The sequence below is a fragment of the Coregonus clupeaformis genome, chromosome 7 (assembly GCF_020615455.1).
Source record: "Coregonus clupeaformis isolate EN_2021a chromosome 7, ASM2061545v1, whole genome shotgun sequence".
Lineage (NCBI taxonomy): Eukaryota > Metazoa > Chordata > Actinopteri > Salmoniformes > Salmonidae > Coregonus > Coregonus clupeaformis.
This window is the reverse complement of record NC_059198.1, coordinates 71872087-71896043: the sequence shown is the minus strand read 5'-3', so window position 1 is coordinate 71896043 and position 23957 is coordinate 71872087. Positions and strand designations below refer to the sequence as shown.

At 42.8% G+C, this 23957-nt stretch overlaps 2 protein-coding genes across 2 annotated transcripts in view; both read right to left on the bottom strand.

The window, feature by feature from the left end:
• The window catches only part of kcnh2b (potassium voltage-gated channel, subfamily H (eag-related), member 2b), a 291614-nt gene extending 282496 nt beyond the window's left edge, over positions 1–9118 (bottom strand). Inside the window, exon 1 of the mRNA XM_045221514.1 lies at positions 8829–9118. Within this exon, the coding sequence (XP_045077449.1) occupies positions 8829–8904 (76 nt within the window). The 5' untranslated portion in view covers positions 8905–9118. The remainder of the gene's footprint in view (positions 1–8828) is intronic.
• Positions 9119–10363: 1245 nt separating this feature from the next.
• Positions 10364–23957, bottom strand: part of sspo (SCO-spondin) — a 68662-nt gene continuing 55068 nt past the window's right edge. The window contains 17 exon segments of the mRNA XM_045221570.1: positions 10364–11078; positions 11905–12055; positions 12581–12711; positions 13091–13151; positions 14636–14731; positions 15501–15709; positions 16430–16594; positions 16985–17031; positions 17568–17710; positions 18230–18357; positions 18559–18729; positions 19136–19332; positions 20358–20496; positions 20934–21050; positions 21180–21341; positions 21497–21733; positions 23820–23866. Of these exon segments, the coding sequence (XP_045077505.1) occupies positions 11056–11078; positions 11905–12055; positions 12581–12711; positions 13091–13151; positions 14636–14731; positions 15501–15709; positions 16430–16594; positions 16985–17031; positions 17568–17710; positions 18230–18357; positions 18559–18729; positions 19136–19332; positions 20358–20496; positions 20934–21050; positions 21180–21341; positions 21497–21733; positions 23820–23866 (2224 nt within the window). The 3' untranslated portion in view covers positions 10364–11055.

Genomic DNA, 23957 nt, shown 5'->3' with positions numbered 1-23957 from the left:
TTGAATGCACAAAAATACCGCAGCGAGCTCCTGAGGCCCATTGTGAGGCCCATTTTTTTTTAAAGGTATCTGTAACCAACATATGCATATCTGTATTCTCAGTCACATGAAATCCATAGATTAGGGCCTAATTTATTTATTTCAATTGACTGATTTCCTCATATGAACTGTAACTCAGTAAAATCGTTGAAATTGTATATATACTGTATATTAAAAATAATATATACACTACTGGTCAAAGGTTTTAGAACACCTACTCATTCAAGGGTCTTTCTTAATTTTTACTATGTTCTACATTGTAGAATAATAGTGAAAACATCAAACCTATGAAAAAACACACACGGAATCATGTAGTAACCAAGAAAGTGTTAAACAAATCAAAATATATTTTATATTTGAGATTCTTCAAATAGCCACCCTTTGCCTTGACGACAGCTTTGCACACTCTTGGCATTCTCTCAACCAGCTTCACCTGGAATGCTTTTCCAACAGTCTTGAAGGAGTTCCCAGATGTGCTGAGCACTTGTTGGCTGCTTTTCCTTCACTCTGCAGTCCGACTCATCTCAAACCATCTCAATTTGGTTGAGGTCGGGGGATTGTGGAGGCCAGGTCATCTGATGCAGCACTCCATCACTCTCCTTCTTGGTAAAATAGCCCTTACACAGCCTGGAGGTGTGTTGGGTCATTGTCCTGTTGAAAAACAAATGATAGTCCCACTAAGCCCAAACCAGATGGGATGGCGTATCGCTGCAGAATGATGTGGTAGCCATGCTGGTTAAGTGTGCCTTGAATTCTAAATAAATCACAGACAGTGTCACCATCAAAGCACCCCCACACCATAACACCTCCTCCTCCATGCTTCACGGTGGGAAATACACATGCGGAGATCATCCGTTCACCCACACCGCATCTCACAAAGACTTTGGACTCCAGACCAAAGGACTCATTTCCACCGCAAGTCTCTTCTTCTTATTGGTGTCCTAAAGTAGTGGTTTCTTTGCAGCAATTCGACCATGAAGGCCTGATTCACACAGTCTCCTCTGAACAGTTGATGTTGAGATGTTTCTGTTACTTGAACTCTGTGAAGCATTTATTTGGGCTGCAATTTCTGAGGCTGGTAACTCTAATGAACTTATCCTCTGCAGCAGAGGATAAGTTCATTAGAGTTACCAGCCTCAGAAATTGCAGCCCTAATTGCTCCCACAGTTCCATTCCTGTGGTGGTCTGTCACGACTTCCTCCGAAGCTGCCTCCTCTCCTTGTTTGGGCAGGATTCGGCGTTCGTCGTCACCGGCCATCTAGCCACTGCCGCATCACATCTCATCATTCCATTTGTTTTGTCTAGTCTATTACACACACCTGGTTCATATCCCCTCATTAGTACGTGTATAAGTGTTCCCTCTGCCCCCTTGTCCTTGTGGGTGATTGTTTAATGTGAGGAGAGAGTAGCTCGGTTGAGCTACGTGTATTTTGTATTGCCGGGGTATATTTTCCCTGTGTGCCTGTTTTGTTCCAGTGCGCCTGCTTTGCGCACTGGACTGTTTGACGCTATCTTGCGTAACTCTGTACTCCGGAATAAACTCTGTATTCTGTGATTTACCATCCTGCGCTTGACTCCTTCAAATCACCCATCACATGGTCCTCATGAGAGCCAGTTTCATCATAGTGCTTGATGGGTTTTGCGACTGCACTTGAAGAAACTTTCAAAGTTCTTGAAATGTTCTGTATTGGCTGACCTTCATGTCTTAAAGTAATGATGGACTGTCGTTTCTCTTTGCTTATTTGAGCTGTTCTTGCCATAATATGGACTTGGTCTTTTACAAAATCTTCTGTATACCAACCCTACCTTGTCACAACACAACTGATAGGCTCAAATGCATTAAGGAAAGAAATTCAAGGCACACCTGTTAATTGAAATGCATTCCAGATGACTACCTCATGAAGCTGGTTGAGAGAATGCGAAGAGTGTGCAAAGCTGTCATCAAGGCAAAGGGTGGCTATTTGAAGAATCTCAAATATAAAATATATTTTGATTTGTTGAACACTTTTTGGTTACTACATGATTCCATATGTGTTATTTCATAGTTTTGATGTCTTCACTATTACTCTACAATGTAGAAAATAGTAAAAATAAAGAAAAACCCTTGAATGAGTAAGTAGGTGTTCTAAAACTTTTGACCGGTAGTGTATATATAAAAACATACATTTACATTGCCAGTTCGAATCCTAGGTCTGATGGGAAAAATATGACAGGAAGTGAGCTGGCAACCGGAGAGTTGCTGGTATCAAATCCTTGATGCCATTGACTGCCATTGTGCCCTTGAGCAAGGCTCTTTATATGTATGTGTGGCTTTCAGAGGGGTTGAGTTAAAAGTGGAAAACAAATTTCAGGTGGACCTTGTATGCAATTGACCAATAAAGTGATCTTAATCTAGTCCCGATGTCCTAATGAAAGAGGTAATTCAGCTTGAGATGCTTTGGATAGAATAGGAATCTTTTTATTTTTAGTGTCTATACTCAGCTTTACAGAGTTTGGTTATAGATGCTTAGTATGTATTGTTTTAATCATGACTGTATAGCCTTTGAAAATAATGGATTTTGATATTTTGTTGGAAGTCTCAGGATGCCCTATTGTAATGTTAATGGTGTGTTAATCAAACAGGATTTTGCTGTAAATTCCTGTATCTATCAAAGTTTGTCCGATGTTTTCATACATCTAAAGTAGTCTTATGTTGAGATGAGTCCATATCCTATGCCATGGATTATGTAGATGCAGATATATGCCTCAAACCCATATGAATGGAAAAACTGGGCACCAAATAAAATGAGGAAATTAGACGGTGCGTATTTCCCATTCATTTGGGGTCTAAGCATATACCAGAACTACACAACTGATGGCAGGGATATGAACTCTGACAATCTTTCATTTTGGAGTGAACTATCCCTTTAAGAATAGATACAGTACATCAAAGTCTTGGCAATGGATGACAGCCAGGCTCCCCATATAGGCAGAGAGAAAAGCCAAGCATCCAACACCAAATGATTAGACAGCAACGTAACAGCTAGGAGTATTTGATCCATGGTCTCATTTTTCATTTTCAATCCCACCTGGCAAAATGTATATCAACCACTCACTCAGGTTGAATAATATAATTCACAGGATAATTTTACAAGAAGACAAGCGTACACTAAGTGTACAAAACATTTGAAACACCTTCCTAATATTGAGTTGCACCCCCTTTTGCCCTCAGAACAGCCTCAATTCGTTGGGGCATGGACTGACTCTACAAGGTGACCAATGCGTTCCACAAAGATGCTGGCCCATGCTGACTCCAATGCTTCCCACAGTTGTGTCAAGTTGGCTGGATGTCGTTTGGTTGGTGGACCACTCTTGATACATACGGGAAACTGTTTAGCGTGAAAAACCCAGCAGCATTGCAGTTCTTGACACACTCAAACCGGTGCGCCTGGCAGTGGCACCTACTACCATACCCCATTCAAAGGCACTTAAATATTTTGTCTTGCCCATTCACCCTCTGAATGGAACACATACACAATCCATGTCTCAATTGTCTCAAGGCTTAAAATTCCTTCTTTAACCTGTCTCCTCCCCTTCATCTACACTGATTGAAGTGGATTTAACAAGTGACATCAATAAGGGAACATAGCTTTCACCTGGATTCACCTGGTCAGTTGTCTACAAAATTATTGGGACAGTGACAAAAAAAATGTGTGAGAAAGTTACAGACGCACAAATATCATACCCCCCAAAAATGCTAACCTCCCTTGTTGTTGTAATGGTGAGAGGTTAGCATGTCTTGGGGGTTTGATATTTGTGTGCCTGTAACTTTCTCACTCATCATTATTCACGATTCATTCAGGATTATCTGTAATCATGGTAGCATCCACATTAATGTTGAAGTGTTCATTTACAATAAAAGTGACTCCAAAATGACACAATACATTATTTACCATTCATTTCTATTGGGCACAAAATAATCTGAAACACAACCAAAACAAACAGAAAATGCATCCAATAAATGTGTATTCACATGCTTGATGTAGTCATTGTGTGCTATAAATATGGGACCAAATACAGTGGGGGAAAAAAGTATTTAGTCAGCCACCAATTGTGCAAGTTCTCCCACTTAAAAAGATGAGTCATAGGTACACGTCAACTATGACAGACAAAATGAGAAAAAAAAATACAGAAAATCACATTGTAGGATTTTTAATGAATTTATTTGCAAATTATGGTGGAAAATAAGTATTTGGTCAATAACAAAAGTTTCTCAATACTTTGTTATATACCTTTTGTTGGCAATGACACAGGTCAAACGTTTTCTGTAATTCTTCACGAGGTTTTCACACACTGTTGCTGGTATTTTGGCCCATTCCTCCATGCAGATCTCCTCTAGAGCAGTGATGTTTTGGGGCTGTCGCTGGGCAACACAGACTTTCAACTCCCTCCAAAGATTTTCTATGGGGTTGAGATCTGGAGACTGGCTAGGCCACTCCAGGACCATGAAATGCTTCTTATGAAGCCACACCTTCGTTGCCCGGGCGGTGTGTTTGGGATCATTGTCATGCTGAAAGACCCAGCCACGTTTCATCTTCAATGCCCTTGCTGATGGAAGGAGGTTTTCACTCAAAATCTCATGATACATGGCCCCATTCATTCTTTCCTTTACACGGATCAGTCGTCCTGGTCCCTTTGCAGAAAAACAGCCCCAAAACATGATGTTTCCACCCCCATGCTTCACAGTAGGTATGGTGTTCTTTGGATGCAACTCAGCATTCTTTGTCCTCCAAACACGACGAGTTGAGTTTTTACCAAAAAGTTATATTTTGGTTTCATCTGACCATATGACATTCTCCCCAATCCTCTTCTGGATCATCCAAATGCACTCTAGCAAACTTCAGACGGGCCTGGACATGTACTGGCTTAAGCAGGGGGACACGTCTGGCACTGCAGGATTTGAGTCCCTGGCGGCGTAGTGTGTTACTGATGGTAGGCTTTGTTACTTTGGTCCCAGCTCTCTGCAGGTCATTCACTAGGTCCCCCCGTGTGGTTCTGGGATTTTTGCTCACCGTTCTTGTGATCATTTTGACCCCACGGGGTGAGATCTTGCGTGGAGCCCCAGATCGAGGGAGATTATCAGTGGTCTTGTATGTCTTCCATTTCCTAATAATTGCTCCCACAGTTGATTTCTTCAAACCAAGCTGCTTACCTATTGCAGATTCAGTCTTCCCAGCCTGGTGCAGGTCTACAATTTTGTTTCTGGTGTCCTTTGACAGCTCTTTGGTCTTGGCCATAGTGGAGTTTGGAGTGTGACTGTTTGAGGTTGTGGACAGGTGTCTTTTATACTGATAACAAGTTCAAACAGGTGCCATTAATACAGGTAACGAGTGGAGGACAGAGGAGCCTCTTAAAGAAGAAGTTACAGGTCTGTGAGAGCCAGAAATCTTGCTTGTTTGTAGGTGACCAAATACTTATTTTCTACCATAATTTGCAAATAAATTCATTAAAAATCCTACAATGTGATTTTCTGGAGAAAAAAAATCTCAATTTGTCTGTCATAGTTGACGTGTACCTATGATGAAAATTACAGGCCTCTCTCATCTTTTTAAGTGGGAGAACTTGCACAATTGGTGGCTGACTAAATACTTTCCCCCCCCACTGTAGTTAACTTTTTACTACTTTAATATACATAAGTGAATTTGTCCCAATACTTTTGGTCCCCTAAGATGGGGGGACTATGTACAAAAAGTGCTGTAATTTCTAAATGGTTCATTTGGTGTGGATGAAAATGAAAATACCCTCAAATTAAATCTGACAGTCTGCATATAAACTCATAGTCATTGTATCATTTCAAATCCAAAGTGCTGGAGTACAGAGCCAAAAAAACTACAACAAAATTACTGTCCCAATACTTTTGGCGCTCACTGTATATCATGGAAAGAGCAGGTGTTCCTAAAGTTTTGTACACTCAGTGTAAAAGGACGCATAGTGGCGGTAATCAATAACATAATAAAACAGACTGAAATCAAAACATCATGCTTTGCCATATGACTGAGAAAATTGAGTGAAACCAATTCATAATGGTGCACAGACATACTTAAGGAGATAAGGACTAGCAATAACAAAATTCAACATTGACCAAGATAATGTTAAACTTTAGGAACATGCAGCAGCTCCTTGGGGTGCCTAGGGCTCATTCGTTTTTCAGTAATCTAGTGAGTTATCCATGCCTAGCAACTATTGGCATGGAACACTGTCAATGCACCCTAGGGAGAAAACGTCAATGATTCCCCTTTAGCAGGCAAGGGCTCTGGGTGCAGGCAGACTGAGAATATTACTATACGCTTAACTGGAATTAGACATAGGCTACTGTAGTGCAAAAGGCATATATTCATCATTTTGTAAGGTTCAAGGGCAACTGTAAATTTGGAAAGTGTTCCCTATGATAAATTCCTGCTTATTGGTCTATTCTCTGCACCCGATTTGTCCTTTTCAGTAAAGTGTCTGAGGAGGAGGACACTGTATAGGAGCACCAAGAAAAGAGGCATACAAGGCTAGGTGGTTTGTGGCTGAGTAGACACCACCATCAGGCTGCTCTCGCTGAGGCCAGAGGTGCTAGATGCTGATTCCTGTTCACTTTTTACTCCTCTGACTCACATCCGATTTGTTTTCAAATTCTCTCTCTCTCTCAGCCCTGATTCAAGTGAATTTCCCTAAGGCAGTGCTGTGGTGACTGTTCGTGACACCAGTGTTTACCACCTCTCCATGAGCCATGCTTGGGAAGCAAGTCACATCTACGGGACAATTTAGAAATTGAAAAACATGGCCGATTTGCATCAAAGATAGCACCGCAGGCCATTGAGGTCCAATGAAGCTTGTCAACACTTTGCAACACTGAAATACAGACATCAAGGGGCTGAAAGCTCACGGCTCCAATCAGGCGACATGTTTACTTTCTTTTCTTTTTGAAACTAAACATTCAACTATTAAATGTGCAATATGCAGAAATCGCTCTGCCATTTCCTGGTTGCTAAAATTCTAATGGCACGTCTAATTTCAGTTTATGTGACAAAACAAGCAAGTATAGTATACAGAATCATTGTACCATCTAAACCGCTGTGAAATATATTTTCAATAACCAAAAGTATTGTATTTTCAGGTGTTTGAAGCTGGTGTACAAAACCGAAAGTAAAACATTCCAAAACAAAACGGGAAGCATAGAAATAGTGCACACACTGTAGAACAGATCTACCGCTTCTTAGACTTGCTTTCATACTGTATAAAAAAGTCATACCGTATAAAAAAATCACGACAGCTGTAATGGAAACAGTACGTTTCGGTACAATTCTATAAACGCAGACAGACAATTTGTTCGTTCGACATGGTGGGATCTTTTTGTGTCAGTAAAATTAATTATGCGAGAAATGGTGGTGGAAACGTCTTTATGCGCAAACATTTATATAATAACCGAAGTAAACTTGGAGTCACGCGATGATATGGTGTGTGATCTACCCCACTACGACTCTGGGAAGCATGCAGTTTATTAGGCTACAGATTAAATAATTTAAGATGAACTTCACAGGTTGGTGAACGTGCACAGTGATCTTGATGCCCCTTTCCAATAAATATCGAGGGTCTGATTCTGGTGACATGATGATCGATGCTTGACTGCCGTTTGACAAATAAAAATATTCATGTAGACTAGCCTACCCGCACAGCCTACCCACATTTGCTTTTTAACGCAGCAGTTTTTGTGACAAATGGAAACACATTGAATTTTAGATTTTTCTTTGGTATATGAACGCTTAAGCGAACATTTTCCATTTTCTTTAAGAATATTTTAGAATATTCACATGAAAATCTGTCTCCAATTGGAAGGAAACCTAGCTAGTGAGAATGGCAGATCTATAACTAACATTTCTATATGAATTTGGTCGGGTCGCACAAAAAGTTTACATATTGCAGCTTTAAAACAATAAATATGGCCTTTGTTTTGTGAGCACAATTGTTGATCATTAACAGACCACATTTAATAGTGAGAGACCAAATACTTTCATCTCAGCAGGATTTGAGACTGCAACTGTACTGTATGCACTGTGTGAATGTGTAAACTCCAGGGCTAGGCTATCTCCTGTGTTCAAGGTGATTGGTTAGTCGTCTTCTTGGCATTGCTGGATATGTACAGTATACACAGAATTAGTTGAATGTACAAAACATCCACAAATATATATTTATAACATATCCTGTCACCTACGCACAGCATAAGAAATGCAAAACTGAAACTTAAGGTGTCAAAATAATTTAGTTTGAAGTGATTGGACTTTATTTTACAATATGGTTAATCTAATCTATGGTGCTGAGGTGATTATTTTCATTCCATTTTAAACTTTAACGGCAAGGGCTTTGATTTAGGCAATTGAATAAGCAAGCTGTATTTTGCAACATTGTGTTTATTAACTTTACTCAATAATGCCATACCAGCATCATTTGTTATGTTTTCATTTTCAGTCTGCTCTCATAAAAAGTCCTCATAACATGTTCAAAACCTAAAGCTGCAGAGTGTAGGCCTATCTCTATTCTCAAGAGAATAAATTATTCAATATTATTTGCATCATATTTGTCAAAAATGTGCGAAAGAGCATGCCACAGTTTTCTTACCATGCAAAGAAAAATGAATGTGGTAGGCCTATGTTAGAGAACGTTGTCATCCAATTTGTTTAGGCTATGTATTAATAGGCTAATAGACACAAACTTATTATTGGACGCAAATAATACATCCTCATGCATGCAATTGTCAAACAACTTACTTTGACTATCGAATTTCCTGATGATGGTATCGAGGAAAGTATTCTGTGGTGCCACGTGACCCCTTCGGACTGGCATCTTTGCGGTACGCTATCCCACTGGAGTTGTTGGACTTTGTGTCGCTGATGCTGACCTCTACGTCGACGAGTCCCGACAAACGGACGACATTCACTGTGCCATAGAATAATAAATACTGTAGTCCTCGACCGACGTTTTTGTAACTTTATGAGACGGACCAAGTGGACAGTCCTCTAAGGGAAAAGGAGCGTTCTAGAAATGAGCCTCCACTTTATTTGCGCTCCAGGAGGATCGCGAGACAGTTTCCACGGATAGGAGCGCGTGTTTGTTTACGTCCCTTGAGCTGTCAAAAATGATATGCTGTCAGGTGAATGGCAAGACGAGAGGTTACTTCTTGTCATTTGTCATTGCAGACTCAGGGGAGGGGGAGTCGGTCAGCCTGCCAAGGAACCTTGGTTTTGCCATAGTTGCGTCCTGTTTTCTCCCCTGGCTCTCTTATTCTTCCCTGTTTCCGTGCACTGGATGGAAGCAACAGAGATAACCCAGTAGTCTAGTTGAAGAAAACGTAGGGTAACGTCCGTTCTAGTTCGTTGTGATGTGGTCGCTCTGGAGGAGAGTGGTCTGTGCGCTCGACATAGATGATTGCTGCTCACCGGGGTTGGCGACAGCGCCTCTTTAACCCTTCGTCGTCGGCAAACAGAACTGTTGAAATATTGGCTGATAATACAAAGCACAACCTCGTCAGCCATTAAATATAATCATCATTTTGATAATATTGTGGTCAGTAATATAAATATCCTACATTAATTTAGCCCATCTAGCATAGAAGCTGCGCAGGCGAATTAACAAAGAGAAAGAGATGCGACTATTCTGAAGAACTGTCTGCTTTAACTAGAGAGAGCTAACATAATCTGGTTTAAAATAGGCTAAACCAAACTGCTGCCTCTGTGGTCAAACGGTTAGGTGACTGTCCACACAGGTGCAGCTGCATTTACATTCACAGGTGAAGGCTAACCCACATGACATCACTGCGTAGGCTAGAATTTAACCGAACTGGCACACACAACAGTCGCTATTCATTATGAGGCTGTGAGTCTAATTCAAAATTAAAGGTGAAATTGCAATCGAAAACCCGTGCTGATTGTGGTCGGTTTAAATTGGCGTGTGAAGTGCCCAATGCGTTGACTCACCTCTTTGTCAAAATGCGCTTTTTTAGGACTCTCGGTGCGCTTTGTTAATTTAATGGGAGGATGCTGGGGCTTCACCCTCAATTGTCTCGTGTATGAAGGGGTTTCAAACTAGCAGACACGTCACTGCCTATGCAAGAGCACTGGATGTGGGGTTCCCCTTTCGTCACCAGTGCGAGATAAGACAAAGGGCGCGCTCTGCGTTCAGCATGCATGTTGTTGGCACTGTCTGATGCACTTTGATGTTATTTAACAGCATGATGCTCAACTCTCCCAACCAATACACAGTATCCTCTTAACTAAATACAACAAACACACAATAACACATGTTATCCTGATAGATTTTAATGTATTTTATTTTTAAGGCGGTAATGTGAAGTGGAGGGGGATCCATAGCGCTCCGCAGGGCGGCGAGCTGCCTCCCTCTCGTTCCAACTCCCTTATTTAGTCAGGAGGAGAGAGAGGACACAGTCACGCGGTGGTCTCATGTAAGCGTCCCCCAGTGAGCTCTTCCAGTCTGCCTTCGGTTGTGAATCTCTCTCTCTCTCTCTCTCTCTCTCTCTCTCTCTCTCTCTCTCTCTCTCTCTCTCTCTCTCTCTCTCTCTCTCTCTCTGTCTCTGTCTCTCTCTGAGACTGCTTGTTTAAATTTGACATGCCAATCTTTTCACAAAGACATGCATATGATTAGATTTACCAAATATACTGGTATAGATGTCACATTCAGCAGCATACATAGTATTACATAATCTTTAAATATATATATCTTTTTTTACAGAATAATACATTGAAACAGAAAATGCTTTCATTAAAACCACTAGTGATTTATTAGAAAAGTAGCAAAATGCTGTACAGTGTAAAGGATCTGAGAGTTTCAGAAGGCACTCTATGATAGTTGATCCAGTCATATAATGACTATGGACCACAGAACATGTCTATAATACAGGAAATCAGGACACCTGGTCTGTCCATCCACCTGTCTGTCTGTCCCTCCGCATACACACACACTAGGCCTATACACACACAATCAGCGTCTGGACAGATCTCCCCCTGTGTATGAAAAGAATGCAAACACATCCATGAAATAAGAGCTATTGAAGATAATTGCTTTGTAATAAAAATGTCAAAGTATCATATATCAAGAGTAACACAGATTGACAGCTGTGATCTTCCTTAAATGTAGTCTTCACTGAGAATGTATTACATACATTATTTTATTACACATGTTAAACATGGAATTGCTCAATAAAAAATCTGTCAGCAGGCAATGCCCTCCTAACTGTATGATTGAAGAATCTGAGCGCTGTGAATTGCCTTGTGATATAAATATCAAATTAGCTAATACAATCAGCCATGTTGATTATGGATAACTACAATATTTGGTTATTCTAAGTGGGGTCCTGATTGAATTATGCATGTTGGGAAACATAAACATAAGTTCAGCAGGGGGGATGCAGCCATCATAGTGTTTAAAGTGCATTAACAGAGAATGACAAAGAGTGGAAGAGACAGCGAAGGACAGTGGGACAGCAACTGGGTGTGAGTGACAGAGACAGCGGCCATGACGGTTGGGAGTGATGGACTGATAGACAGCATGACTAACAGCATGGGCGCTGGCAGGAAGTGGGTGGGTGGGAGAGAGAGTGTGTGTGTGTGTGGAGGGCTATTTGTGTGTGTGTGAGAGTGAGTGAGCGTGTGTTTGTTTGCACATGTAAGTTCGTATGTGTGTGCATATGAGCTTGTGTGTGTGTGTGTGAGTGTCTGGTCGTGTACTGTAGGCTATGCGTTTGTCTGTCTGTGTGTGGGAGGTTTAAAGAGGCTACTGATGAGGTGATAAGGAGGGGTCAACGTGTGTGTCAGAGTATACTGTACCCACCTTGGCAGCTGGTGCACTCACAGCTGTGTATGACAGGCAGGACGACGGGCTCACTCTCACCACTGTCACACAGGAGGCTAAGGAAGCGCACTGGGCTCTCAGGGTCCAACCGGTAGCTGCAGCAGTCACACAGCGACTGGAGGTAAGGCTCCTGAGTGAGGGAAGGAGGGAGGAAGGAGGAGAAAGGGAGGGATGGAGAGGTAGAGAAAGGGAAAAGGGTGCGCGCGTGTGAGAGAGGTGTGAGTTCGGGACTGAAACTGACACCAATCACCAGCTATTTTAGCTACCATGGTAACGGAAGGTAGTGAAACATTTAGCTGAGATCATGTTTATTTTTACTTACTCACATTTTTACAGTGATGTCATTACATTATTTCTCTACCATGGGAGTTTAAGAGTAAAATAAAAATCACTGTGGTGATTGGTCTAGGATCTCTCTGTTCTGGATGAAGTGCCAATAGCTCTACATTCAACTGGTGAAAAAAAGCACACAAATGGGGCCTATTGCAACATTACAGAAAATTCACATAGAAATGTATTGTATAGAATAGACATGGTTCTTTCTCTATCTTACAGGATAGGGAATCAGGTCCACTCTACATTTCACATTTCTGTCTGCAACACTGCATCCCAACCCAGTGCATAAGAGTGGGTGAAAGCAGCGACATCAGCAAACCTCCAAAATGACGTCAGTTTTGGACAAACAGCGCCCTCTACAGTAGCTGACTTCCACGTTGTCAAGACGACAGTCTCCCTTAGTGATGTTCCTGACCTCCGTGTAACGGCGACACTCCGCCACGGGCTCCCCTGGTAAGATGAGAGGAATGGAGGAGAAAATAGGACAGGGCAGAGAGATAAAGGGAGAGAGGGAGATAAGAGGAGCGGCGGAGGAAGAGGATAATGATGGGGCAGCACAGGGAGTTGAGAAAATAAAAGAGGGTTTTGTGTTTGAGTTAATGAATGAGAGAGAGAGAGAGAGAGAGAGAGAGAGAGAGAGCTCCAAAGGCACATTGACTTTCAATGCCCCTTCACCAACTGTGCCATTATACAACATTGAAAAAGATAAATGCTGTCTTATTCTACATGCCCTGTGGACAATTTAGGACCTAAAGCACTTTGTTTCACACAAAATATTTTATAAATACAGGAAGAGAAGGACTAAGCATTGTTTATGTTGAACTCTTACCAGGGAACTCCTTCCTGCAAACTGGGCAGCAGCTGCCTGGTTCCTCCACTTTCACTTCCCCCTGATATAAGAGGAGAGGGGAGGAGAAGAGAATAGATGGGAGGAGAGGAGAGGATGAGAGGGGATGAGAGGAGAGGAGAATGGAGGGGAGGGGAGAAGAGTGTGGATGGGAGGAGAGGAGAGGGAGGAAGAGGAGAAAATACTTGTCACTATCTTAGCTTAGTAATTGAGTCCCCAACATGTCCCGCTCTGAGAATAGAATAGAGCTGTTTCAGGAATGAGTCATCATCTTCCAGGAGAGGTCTGCTGACAGGAGCAAGTGCACCACCACGCCCCTCCACAATGCACTGCTCCAGACCTGTCCCGGCCCCAGGGAGGGTGAAGGTCAGCTCAGCCACTTAAAGGGGAGGTAAGTGTGAGCCTCAGTTTTTTAAAGGAGATGTAAGTGTGATCCTCAGTTATTTAAAGGTGAGGTAAGTGTGATCCCCAGTTATTTAAAGGAAAACCACGCAAAAACTATATTTTGGTATTTGTTTCATTAGTCCATTGTTGATATAGTCCCAAAATGTTTTACATGTCAGCAATCAAGTAATGAAGCTATATAACTTTCAAAATACAGAAGGTATGATGCATTTTGCATTATATGATGCTGCGTTTTGCATCATATTATGCTAAATGCATCATACCAGCTGTATTTCTGTATTTTGAAAGTTATATACAGTATCTTGAAAATGTGATTTCTGACATGCAAAACATTTTGGGACTACAGTATATCAACAATGGACTAATGAAACCAATACCAAAAGATAGCTTTTGGGTGGAGTTTTCTTTTAAAGGGTATGTACAGGTCGGGTAGATGCACCCATTTTGTTTTATTTTCCTTGCCCAAGCTCACATCACAACTTTGCCAGTGTCATAAAGGAGGCACACTAACTATATCACTATTATTGCTCTTTGTGCTTTTGTGAATTGTTTGTTAGTGTTGTTTTTTCTTTTATTGTTTGAATTTGTTGTTTATGGATGTTATGTGGCTTGTCTGCCACCAGGTGGCATGTTATGTTTTGTCTTGCACAAAATAAGAAGAAAAACTCCAATACAAATATGAAAACAAAGGGGAGATAAGTGTGATCCTCAGTTATTTAAATGGAGGTAAGTGTGATCCTCAGTTATTTAAAGGGGAAGTAAGTGTGATCCTCAGTTATTTAAAGGGGAGGTAAGTGTGATCCTCAGTTATTTTTGTAGCTACTTAAAAAAGGGAGGGGGAAAAAGATATGGTGAAACCAGTTATTTAAAGGTTAGGTAGCTATTGATAGCCAACTAGTGATAGCCTCTTAATCTGGAGGTGAGGGAGAACCCAGTTATTTAAAGGGGGTGAGAACAGAACTGAGAAAGGGAAAAATACTGACTACTTTGTTTAAGTACATATTGATTTAGCTCTGGGCTGTAACTCACACAACCCCCCAAACCTTTTGGCTTTTTCTGGGAATTTCTCCAGCTGTAAGAATAACTGAGATGTCAGTGGAAGTGCTGTTTCTTATCTCTCACCTCTTCACACTGCAGTGGTGGGCATCCCGATTGGCACCGCTTCTGCCCGTTCACACAGCGGCACACCAAGCAGCCCTCCTTCCATTCAGAGCTAGCCTGTGAGACACACACACAGACACACACACACATGCATAAAAGCATGCATGCACGCACACACATGCACACACACACACCGACAATAAATATGTTGCATTTGCAGTGGCTATTACAGTGCTATTGCCATTAATGATTGAGGTGGCTGATTATAACCCCCACATTGATCTTCATGTGGACATTATTCATGACAACTTAAGAGAAAGAGGAGAAACCGACCCCCTGTCATCACATGATTAATCCTTCCTATAATATCTTCTTATGAAATATTCTTATTATACGTCTTTAAAGAGGTGGTGCAGTTCATTTCTGTAGCACTATAATAGCTTTCAACAGTACCCTGCATTATTGATAGTGGAGCATTGTACTTTAAGGCATTGTACTTTAATGTGGCCCACGGGGCATGCCCATCCTCACTACTCATCCCTCCTTTGTGTGTGAATACACACACACACACACACACCCAAACACACATACATACACTCCATCATCGTTATTTATCCCTCCTTTATGTGTGAACACACAAAGGTATTGAAAGGAGTGCAGGTAAACAGATGGAATGGAAGGAGGGGAGTGAGAGTCCAATGGAGGAAGGACAATGAGGTACAATCTGCGTTGCAGGAGGGATAGGAGTTTATGTTGGGCCCTTTTGTTGTGTGTGTGTGTCTGGTTATGTGCATAGGTGCATATAATTGTACTCTTTTATGTAACTTTTTGGGTGTATGTAAGTGTACATAAACATACTCGTTTGTTTGTTTGTCTGTGTGTGTACCTCTCTCAGCGTCCCCTGGTCCTCACACGGGCAGAGTGCAGGGATCACACAGTGGCCCTCTGCGTTTCGGTAGAGCCCCTCCTTACACACACACCCCTCGGAGGCGCTGCAGTTGAGTGGGGAGGTCAGGTAGATCTCTACACAGCTCCTCTCACACACAGACAGAGCCTCCGATACACTCCTCCTCCATATCTCTCCACCAGGACAGGCTACAGGGGGAAGTAGTGAGAGTTGTAGGAAGAACAACAAACTGGAGGGGGGAAGACAGTATGGGGGGGGAAATACGTTTGGGTCTACACACCAAACTCCTTTCAAGTCACATATTTGTTTTAATTATAGCTCCAGCACACCTTATTCAACAAATCAATGTATCATCAAGTGGTGTTTGTGCTGCATTAGAACAAATACAGGTAACTGCCAAAATAAAAGAAACACTTGAGTAAACAAGGGACACTAAATATATTGAAAGCAGGTGCTTCCACACAGGTGTGGTTCCTTAGTTAATAAATTAACATCCCATCATGCTTAGGGTCATGTATTAAAATGCCCAGTTGCCCATTATTTTGTCTACCAGGGCTAGAATAAGAGATCTCAGTGACTTTGAAAGAGGGGTCTCAAAGGAGCATAGGAGGTTTAAAGTGTGTGTGTGTTTGTGTGTGGGTGTCTCAGTCACCAGATCTCAAACCAATTGAACAATTATGGGAGAGTTCCAGACACTTTTAGAATATATGCCAAGGCGCATTGAAGCTGTTAAGACATGCCAACCCCCTATTAAGATACTTTATGCTGTGGTTTCCTTTATTTAGGCAGATACCTGTATGTGCAAAGGCTGGGGGTCCCAGAGGACTGGGTTGGAAAACACTGCCCTAGAATGAAATGCAATCCCAGTCCCTCACTTAGGGCCTACATACTAGACCTCAGACACTCACCACAATCAGGGGCCCTGCAGATTGCTGTATGCTGGGCCGGGCCCTCACACTCTGCCCCTTCGTATTGCTGAGCCTGGAAGACGGTCCGTTTGGCGCTCCGCTGGCCAGAACCACAGCTCACTGAGCACTGACTCCACTCTGACCAACTACCCCACTCACAGTCCACTGGAGTGACGCATGGAGGAAGATAAGGATGTGAAGGAGTGATGGAGGCAGAGAGCGGCATAGAGGAAGAGAAAGGGTGAGAGAAAGAAAGCGAGGGGAGGGAGAGATATGTTTGGTCTGACACATACTGTCCATTACAAAGGAGGGTAATTTCACAGAGAGATTCGGGCACTGAAATCCTTTGGTGATAGTCGGTAGTTGATAGTCTAGCTGGGGAAATATTTAATTTGGTAGTTTTGCTACAGTGGGAAACTACAATGTTATCATATGCCACCTGCTGGCACTTGCTGGTAGAGCAGGTTTCTAGTTTCCTACACGCAATGGCTTCTGTATCATGTCAACATTGTACACAGCTACTAAAACATGATAAGGTCAAAGAGCTATACTCACCATTGCATGGGTCCTCGGTACAATTGAATACTCCTCCTCGACAAACACTTAGGAAGAGAGGAAGAAAGAGAGAGAGTATTTATCAAGGGATTGATAAATACATGACACATTAGGATCCAAAGATGAGAAACTCAAACAGTCAGTTAATCAAACAATCATGTCTCTCAGTCCCTCAGTCTATTAGCTGTGTATCAAAACCCTGGGCTGAAAGATGAAATGACTTACCTCACGTCTGAGTCTGACAGACTCTCCATTACATAGTCTCATGTGACAGACATAAATACTGTACATAAATATAGCTGGCCAGCACGCACACAAGTTCTGGTTTTGGGTGCCGAGACGATCAGTTACATTCCAAAGATGTGTAATACTGTACAGTATGTTGGGTCTAGGTAATGTATATCTGTCAATCAACCGCTATGACTTCTTATCAAAGGTAATAGGCTAGCTATATATCCCAAATCAAATCTGTCAATCATGGAATTGGATTGCATATCTTTTAAACAAAACACGTTTTGAAGATATACTACAAGCCTTAGTAAGTAACTGTATAATAATGGCTACTGATGGAGGTGTTGACTACCATGTGTTGCACTGGTGTTGTAAGACCGTCCCAGAGGCCACCTCTTCTTTGGGGTCATCCAGGGTCATGTTCAGAGTCCCCGGGAGGGAGTGCGGAGAACAGGGACACGCATCATGAGGGACACATGATCCGTTGTACAGCACCTGGTGAAGGAAGACGATCAGATGACAGGTAGATGTCGCGTGGTGGTTAGATTAGATTAGTGTAAATTACAGTCATCTTTTCACCTGGTAACTACATAACAACTATCAAGTAGCAATACCAAGGACATCAGATATTTTCGCATTGTATTGACTCAAATCAAATCAAATTGTATTTGTTACATGCGCCGAATACAACAGGTGTAGAACTTACAGTGAAATGCTTACTTACAAGCCCTTAACCAACAATGCAGTTTTAAGACAATAAATGTTATGTAAAAAATAGATAAGTAAAAAATAATTAAAGAGCAGCAGTAAAATAACAGAAGCGAGGCAATATACAGGGGGTACCGGTACAGAGTCAATGTGCGGTGGCTCAGGTTAGTCGAGGTAATTTAGGTCATATGTACATGTAGGTAGAGTGTCCTGACCATGCCTGAGCGTACTGACCATGAAATGTGTGTTACTCAGTAATAAGCACACTGTCACTGTCACTGCCTGACGATGCCTGAGCGTACTGACCATGCCTGGGGGACAGGTGCATCCAGGGATGCAGGGTCCAGATACACACTGGTTCTCTGGCCAGAGGTCCTCACAGCTGTAGGGGCAGGAGCCAGCACACTGGCTGAACACCTGGATGGATGAACACTCTGCACAGGGACACATGTTTCATGTCAATACTTAGGACCAGTACGCTTCAGTAAATGTGTGCTTTCAATATGTCAATGGTACGTTATTAAGTGTACCAGGTATGTATGATGATACATGTCTCTATTTTCCACCCGTATAGTTCTAAAATAAAAGCATGCTCAACTTCAAGTTTTTGTGTTACCTGGTGTCTTGTGTGTTACCTGGTAGACAGCTGTTGGTTTTACAGGCAGTGTGCTGTTCTAAGCGAGTAGGACACTCCTGTCCCCCGGGCTGTGGCTCCTGTAAGACGGTCTTGTTACGCACTGACACCCCTCCACCACACGAGGCGCTGCACTCACTCCAAGATGACCACTCACTCAACACACACCCGGCTGGAAAGGAGGGTTTATTTATTTTCCCATTTGTACTTTAACTATTTGCACATTGTTACAACACTGTATATATACATAATATGGCATTTGAAATGTCTTTATTCTTTTGGAACATCTGAGTGTAATGTTTACTGTTAATATTGATTGTTTATTTCACTTTTGTTTACTGTCTACTTCACTTGCTTTGGCAATGTTAACATACGTTTCCTATGCTAATAAAGCCCTTAAATTTAATTGAGAGGGAGGGAGTGTGTGTGAGAGAGAGAGAGAGAGAGAGAGAGAGAGAGAATTATAATTTATTCAACTAACAAACAGATAAACTCCAAATTGTAAATGTTGACCATCTTCAGGTCATCTGTGTGGGACCATCCATATTATTTGGTACCATGTGTTGTATGTCACTGACCTAGACAAGGGGGCAGCACACAGGTTTCAGTGTGGACTGTCTCAGCACAGGGTGGCCCTCCTTCTGTGTCATTGCAGGGACGTATCCTCATCCTCTGTCCCGTCCCACAGGACTCTGAGCAGGCGCTCCACTGTCCCCAGGGACCATAGACGGGACACAACAGGTCGATGCACCCCAGGGTGCCATTCTCACACACACTGGAGCACACAGGGACAGAGTAGAGATGGATAGATTGTTAATTAACCACTAAAAGTCTAAGCCTTTGCGGGGGGTAGAGCAAAACAGAGAACAGAATTGTATTCGTGAGAGTCTCATCTTTCCATAGAGTGTTCATATTAGGCCAAACCGTTCGGACGCTAAAGACGTTTTTGTGAAAAGAACAATCTTCGGGATGTCTCATGGTCTGACAAACACGGATGTAGCTCGGCCACCTTCCACCGCAGATGCGGAAGGCCGACACAAGCGTATGCGGTGGATTGAGACGCAGCCCATGCAAAAAAACAAGATATCTCTAGCTTAAACTGACGGATGTTGATGGGGATTTAAAACAATTATGTTACTTAGATTGACGCACCTGTGCGTCAATAGACTCTTAAGGCTAAAACAATAGCTGTTGTCTCTATGAGAAGATGCCTCCATTAAATAGACCATACAAGATGCAACAGGTCACTTTACCTACAATTCTTAAATTAAATAAATTGGTCATTTAGCAGACGCTCTTATCCAGAGCAACTTACAGGAGCAATTAGGGTTAAGTGCCTTGCTCAAGGGCACATCGACAGATTTTTCACCTAGTCAGCTCGGGGATTAGAACCAGCAACCTTTCGGTTACTGGCACAACGCTCTTAACCACTAAGCTACCTGCCGCCCGGCAGTCATGTCAGATAATCATATTCTGATTATGACTGTGGTGAAATCTAGCACTAAACCATACTCACATAGTAATTTGTTTGCAATAACTTGTATGTGATAGTAATTATAGAGGGCCGAATTCAAACTTGAGATCTGCATGTGTAACTCACACATACATCTTCCATTGATGTCAGTCGGAGATATGTACAAAAAAAGTTACACTCAAGTTAAGATTTGGCCTATAATAATGATATTTCTAGTGTTGATAAATTTGAGGGCGTGTGGATATGAGGCTCCTACAGGTTCCTAACCAGGTTCCTAACCAGGTGTCGCAGTCCAGATCCTCCAGGTTCCTAACCAGATTTCTCACCAGGTGTTGCAGTCCAGTGTGATGTTCTCAGCAGGGCTGATTTCTATGGTGCCGTTGCCCATGGGAACCCCACAGCGACACTCCGACACCTGAACACAGACCCCGTCCTGCAGCAGCCAGCCCTCTGGGCACCGACACCCTGGGAGAGGGAGGGAGAGAGAGACAGAGAGAGAGACAGAGAGAGAGAGAGAGAGAGAGAGAGAGAGAGAGAGAGAGAGAGAGAGAGAGAGAGAGAGAGAGAGAGAGAGAGAGAGAGAGAGAGAGAGAGAGAGAGAGAGAGAGAGAGAGAGAGAGAGAGAGAGAGAGAGAGAGACAGAGAGAGGGAAAGAAACAGAGAGAGAGACAGAGAGAGATATAGACAGGGACACAGAAAGAGAGACAGAGAGAGAGAGAGAGAGAGAGAGAGAGAGAGAGAGAGAGAGAGAGAGAGAGAGAGAGAGAGAGAGAGAGAGAGAGAGAGAGAGGTTGGGATGGACTTCCTCTTCTTGTGAGGGTAGCACACTGAAAGTCACAAAGTGTTCCAGTATAATACACTGATATAAGGGACACAGTGACATGAGGTCATAGGTCCAGTACCTGGGTGACAGACTCCCTGCAGACACTGCACATGCTCCCAGAGGTCAGTACAGCTCCGGGGACACTGATTGGCACAAGACACCTGGTAGACCCGCCCCCTGTCCTCACAGCGCTCGCCTAGATCACACAAGAAAGGAGTCAATCAACACTGTCTCCTTTTAGACCACATTGTAAGAAGTTTTAGGCACATACAGTATAGGAACATTGTTAACCAGTTAAAATGTCCAGTAAAGGGTTAAAGGGTACCTGGACAGAGGCCAGTGTTGCAGCTCTGGGTCTGGGTCTGCTGTTTTCGACACTGGGGTCCTGGAGGGGAGGCCTGGGGCTGTCTGTGGCGCTGTCTGACCCCACCACTGCACGGCTCCTGACACACACTCCACACACTCCACACACTCCACTGGCACAGGTCTGGAAATGACATTGGCATGAACATCGTTATCAGCATCATTGTCATTGTCATCATCATCATCATCATCATCATCATACTGAAGAGCGTCATGAGTCATGACAGTTGTTTAGTATTGACTGAGTGTAGCATATTCTTAGTGTACAATACCACCCACCTCTGCATGCATTGGGGTCTGGGCAGAGCCTCTCCTCCTCCAGCTCCCCGGAGCACTGTGCCCCCTCTTCCTCCCCTGAGACTGGCTGGCCTGAGTCCAGGTCCAGACAGGCTCGGTAGCGTCGCTGGACAGACACCAGGGCTGCAGCGCCACCCTGGGGAGAGGAGGAGGACTGCAGGGAGGAGGCAGGCACACACGGAGAGCAAGGGGTCCACTCTGACCACTCACTGAGAATGACTGAAGGAGAAAGAGAGGGAGGGAGGGATGGTTGGAAGGGGGGAGGGAAGAGGGAGAAGGAAAGAGGGGAAGGGTTTAGAGGGGTACAGAAATAGAGAGGGGTACTATCTCTAAAACCAGGAAATGGATGTACTACAGCAGGGTTCCCCAACCGAATTTGGCCCGTGAGTGGTTTTATTTGGCCCCCCAAGTATTCAGAGCAAAAATGTTTAATACAATTTAAGTGATTTTAATTTAGAAAATCTGTTCCGAAGCATAATAGAGAGACACATGATATACAGTGGGGAAAAAAAGTATTTAGTCAGCCACCAGTTGTGCATGTTCTCCCACTTAAAAAGATGAGAGAGGCCTGTAATTTTCATCATAGGTACACGTCAACTATGACAGACAAAATGAGAAAAAACTATCCAGAAAATCACATTGTAGGATTTTTAATGAATTTATTTGCAAATTATGGTGGAAAATAAGTACTTGGTCAATAACAAAAGTTTCTCAATACTTTGTTATATACCCTTTGTTGGCAATGACACAGGTCAAACGTTTTCTGTAAGTCTTCACAAGGTTTTCACACACTGTTGCTGGTATTTTGGCCCATTCCTCCATGCAGATCTCCTCTAGAGCAGTGATGTTTTGGGGCTGTCGCTGGGCAACACAGACTTTCAACTCCCTCCAAAGATTTTCTATGGGGTTGAGATCTGGAGACTGGCTAGGCCACTCCAGGACCTTGAAATGCTTCTTACGAAGGAGTGGCTTCGTAAGAAGCATTTCAAGGTCCTGGAGTGGCCTAGCCAGTCTCCAGATCTCAACCCCATAGAAAATCGTGTTTGGGATCATTGTCATGCTGAAAGACCCAGCCACGTTTCATCTTCAATGCCCTTGCCGATGGAAGGTGGTTTTCACTCAAAATCTCACGATACATGGCTCCATTCATTCTTTCCTTTACACGGATCAGTCGTCCTGGTCCCTTTGCAGAAAAACAGCCCCAAAGCATGATGTTTCCACCCCCATGCTTCACATTAGGTATGGTGTTCTTTGGATGCAACTCAGCATTCTTTGTCCTCCAAACACGACGAGTTGAGTTTTTACCAAAAAGTTCTATTTTGGTTTCATCTGACCATATGACATTCTCCCAATCCTCTTCTGGATCATCCAAATGCACTCTAGCAAACTTCAGACGGGCCTGGACATGTACTGGCTTAAGCAGGGGGACACGTCTGGCACTGCAGGATTTGAGTCCCTGGCGGCGTAGTGTGTTACTGATGGTAGGCTTTGTTACTTTGGTCCCAGCTCTCTGCTGGTCATTCACTAGGAACCCCGTGTGGTTCTGGGATTTTTGCTCACCGTTCTTGTGATCATTTTGACCCCACGGGGTGAGATCTTGCGTGGAGCCCCAGATCGAGGGAGATTATCAGTGGTCTTGTATGTCTTCCATTTCCTAATAATTGCTCCCACAGTTGATTTCTTCAAACCAAGCTGCTTACCTATTGCAGATTCAGTCTTCCCAGCCTGGTGCAGGTCTACAATTTTGTTTCTGGTGTCCTTTGACAGCTCTTTGGTCCTGACCATAGTGGAGTTTGGAGTGTGACTGTTTGAGGTTGTGGACAGGTGTCTTTTATACTGATAACAAGTTCAAACAGGTGCCATTAATACAGGTAACGAGTGGAGGACAGAGGAGCCTCTTAAAGAAGAAGTTACAGGTCTGTGAGAGCCAGAAATCTTGCTTGTTTGTAGGTGACCAAATACTTATTTTCCACCATAATTTGCAAATAAATTCATAAAAAATCCTACAATGTGATTTCTTGGATTTTTTTTCTCAATTTGTCTGTCGTAGTTGACGTGTACCTATGATGAAAATTACACGCCTCTCTCATCTTTTTAAGTGGGAGAACTTGCACAATTGGTGGCTGACTAAATACTTTTTTTCCCCACTGTACAAATGTAAGCAAGGTTCGAAATGATTATGTTTTAGTGAAATATTATATCAAATTATTTGTAATTATGTTCCAGTCCCACGACCATCCACCCAAGAAAAAATCACCCCGCGGCTAAATCTAGTTGATGATCCCTGGACTACAGTATGTCTTACCTTCACACTCTCGCATGTCACACTGCAACGTCCCATTATGACAGAGGCTGGGAAGGAATCAGACAATACAAAGAGAGTCATAATACCTCTAAAACCATCTCATAAACATTGTGCTATGCAGACTTTATAAGGCCAACT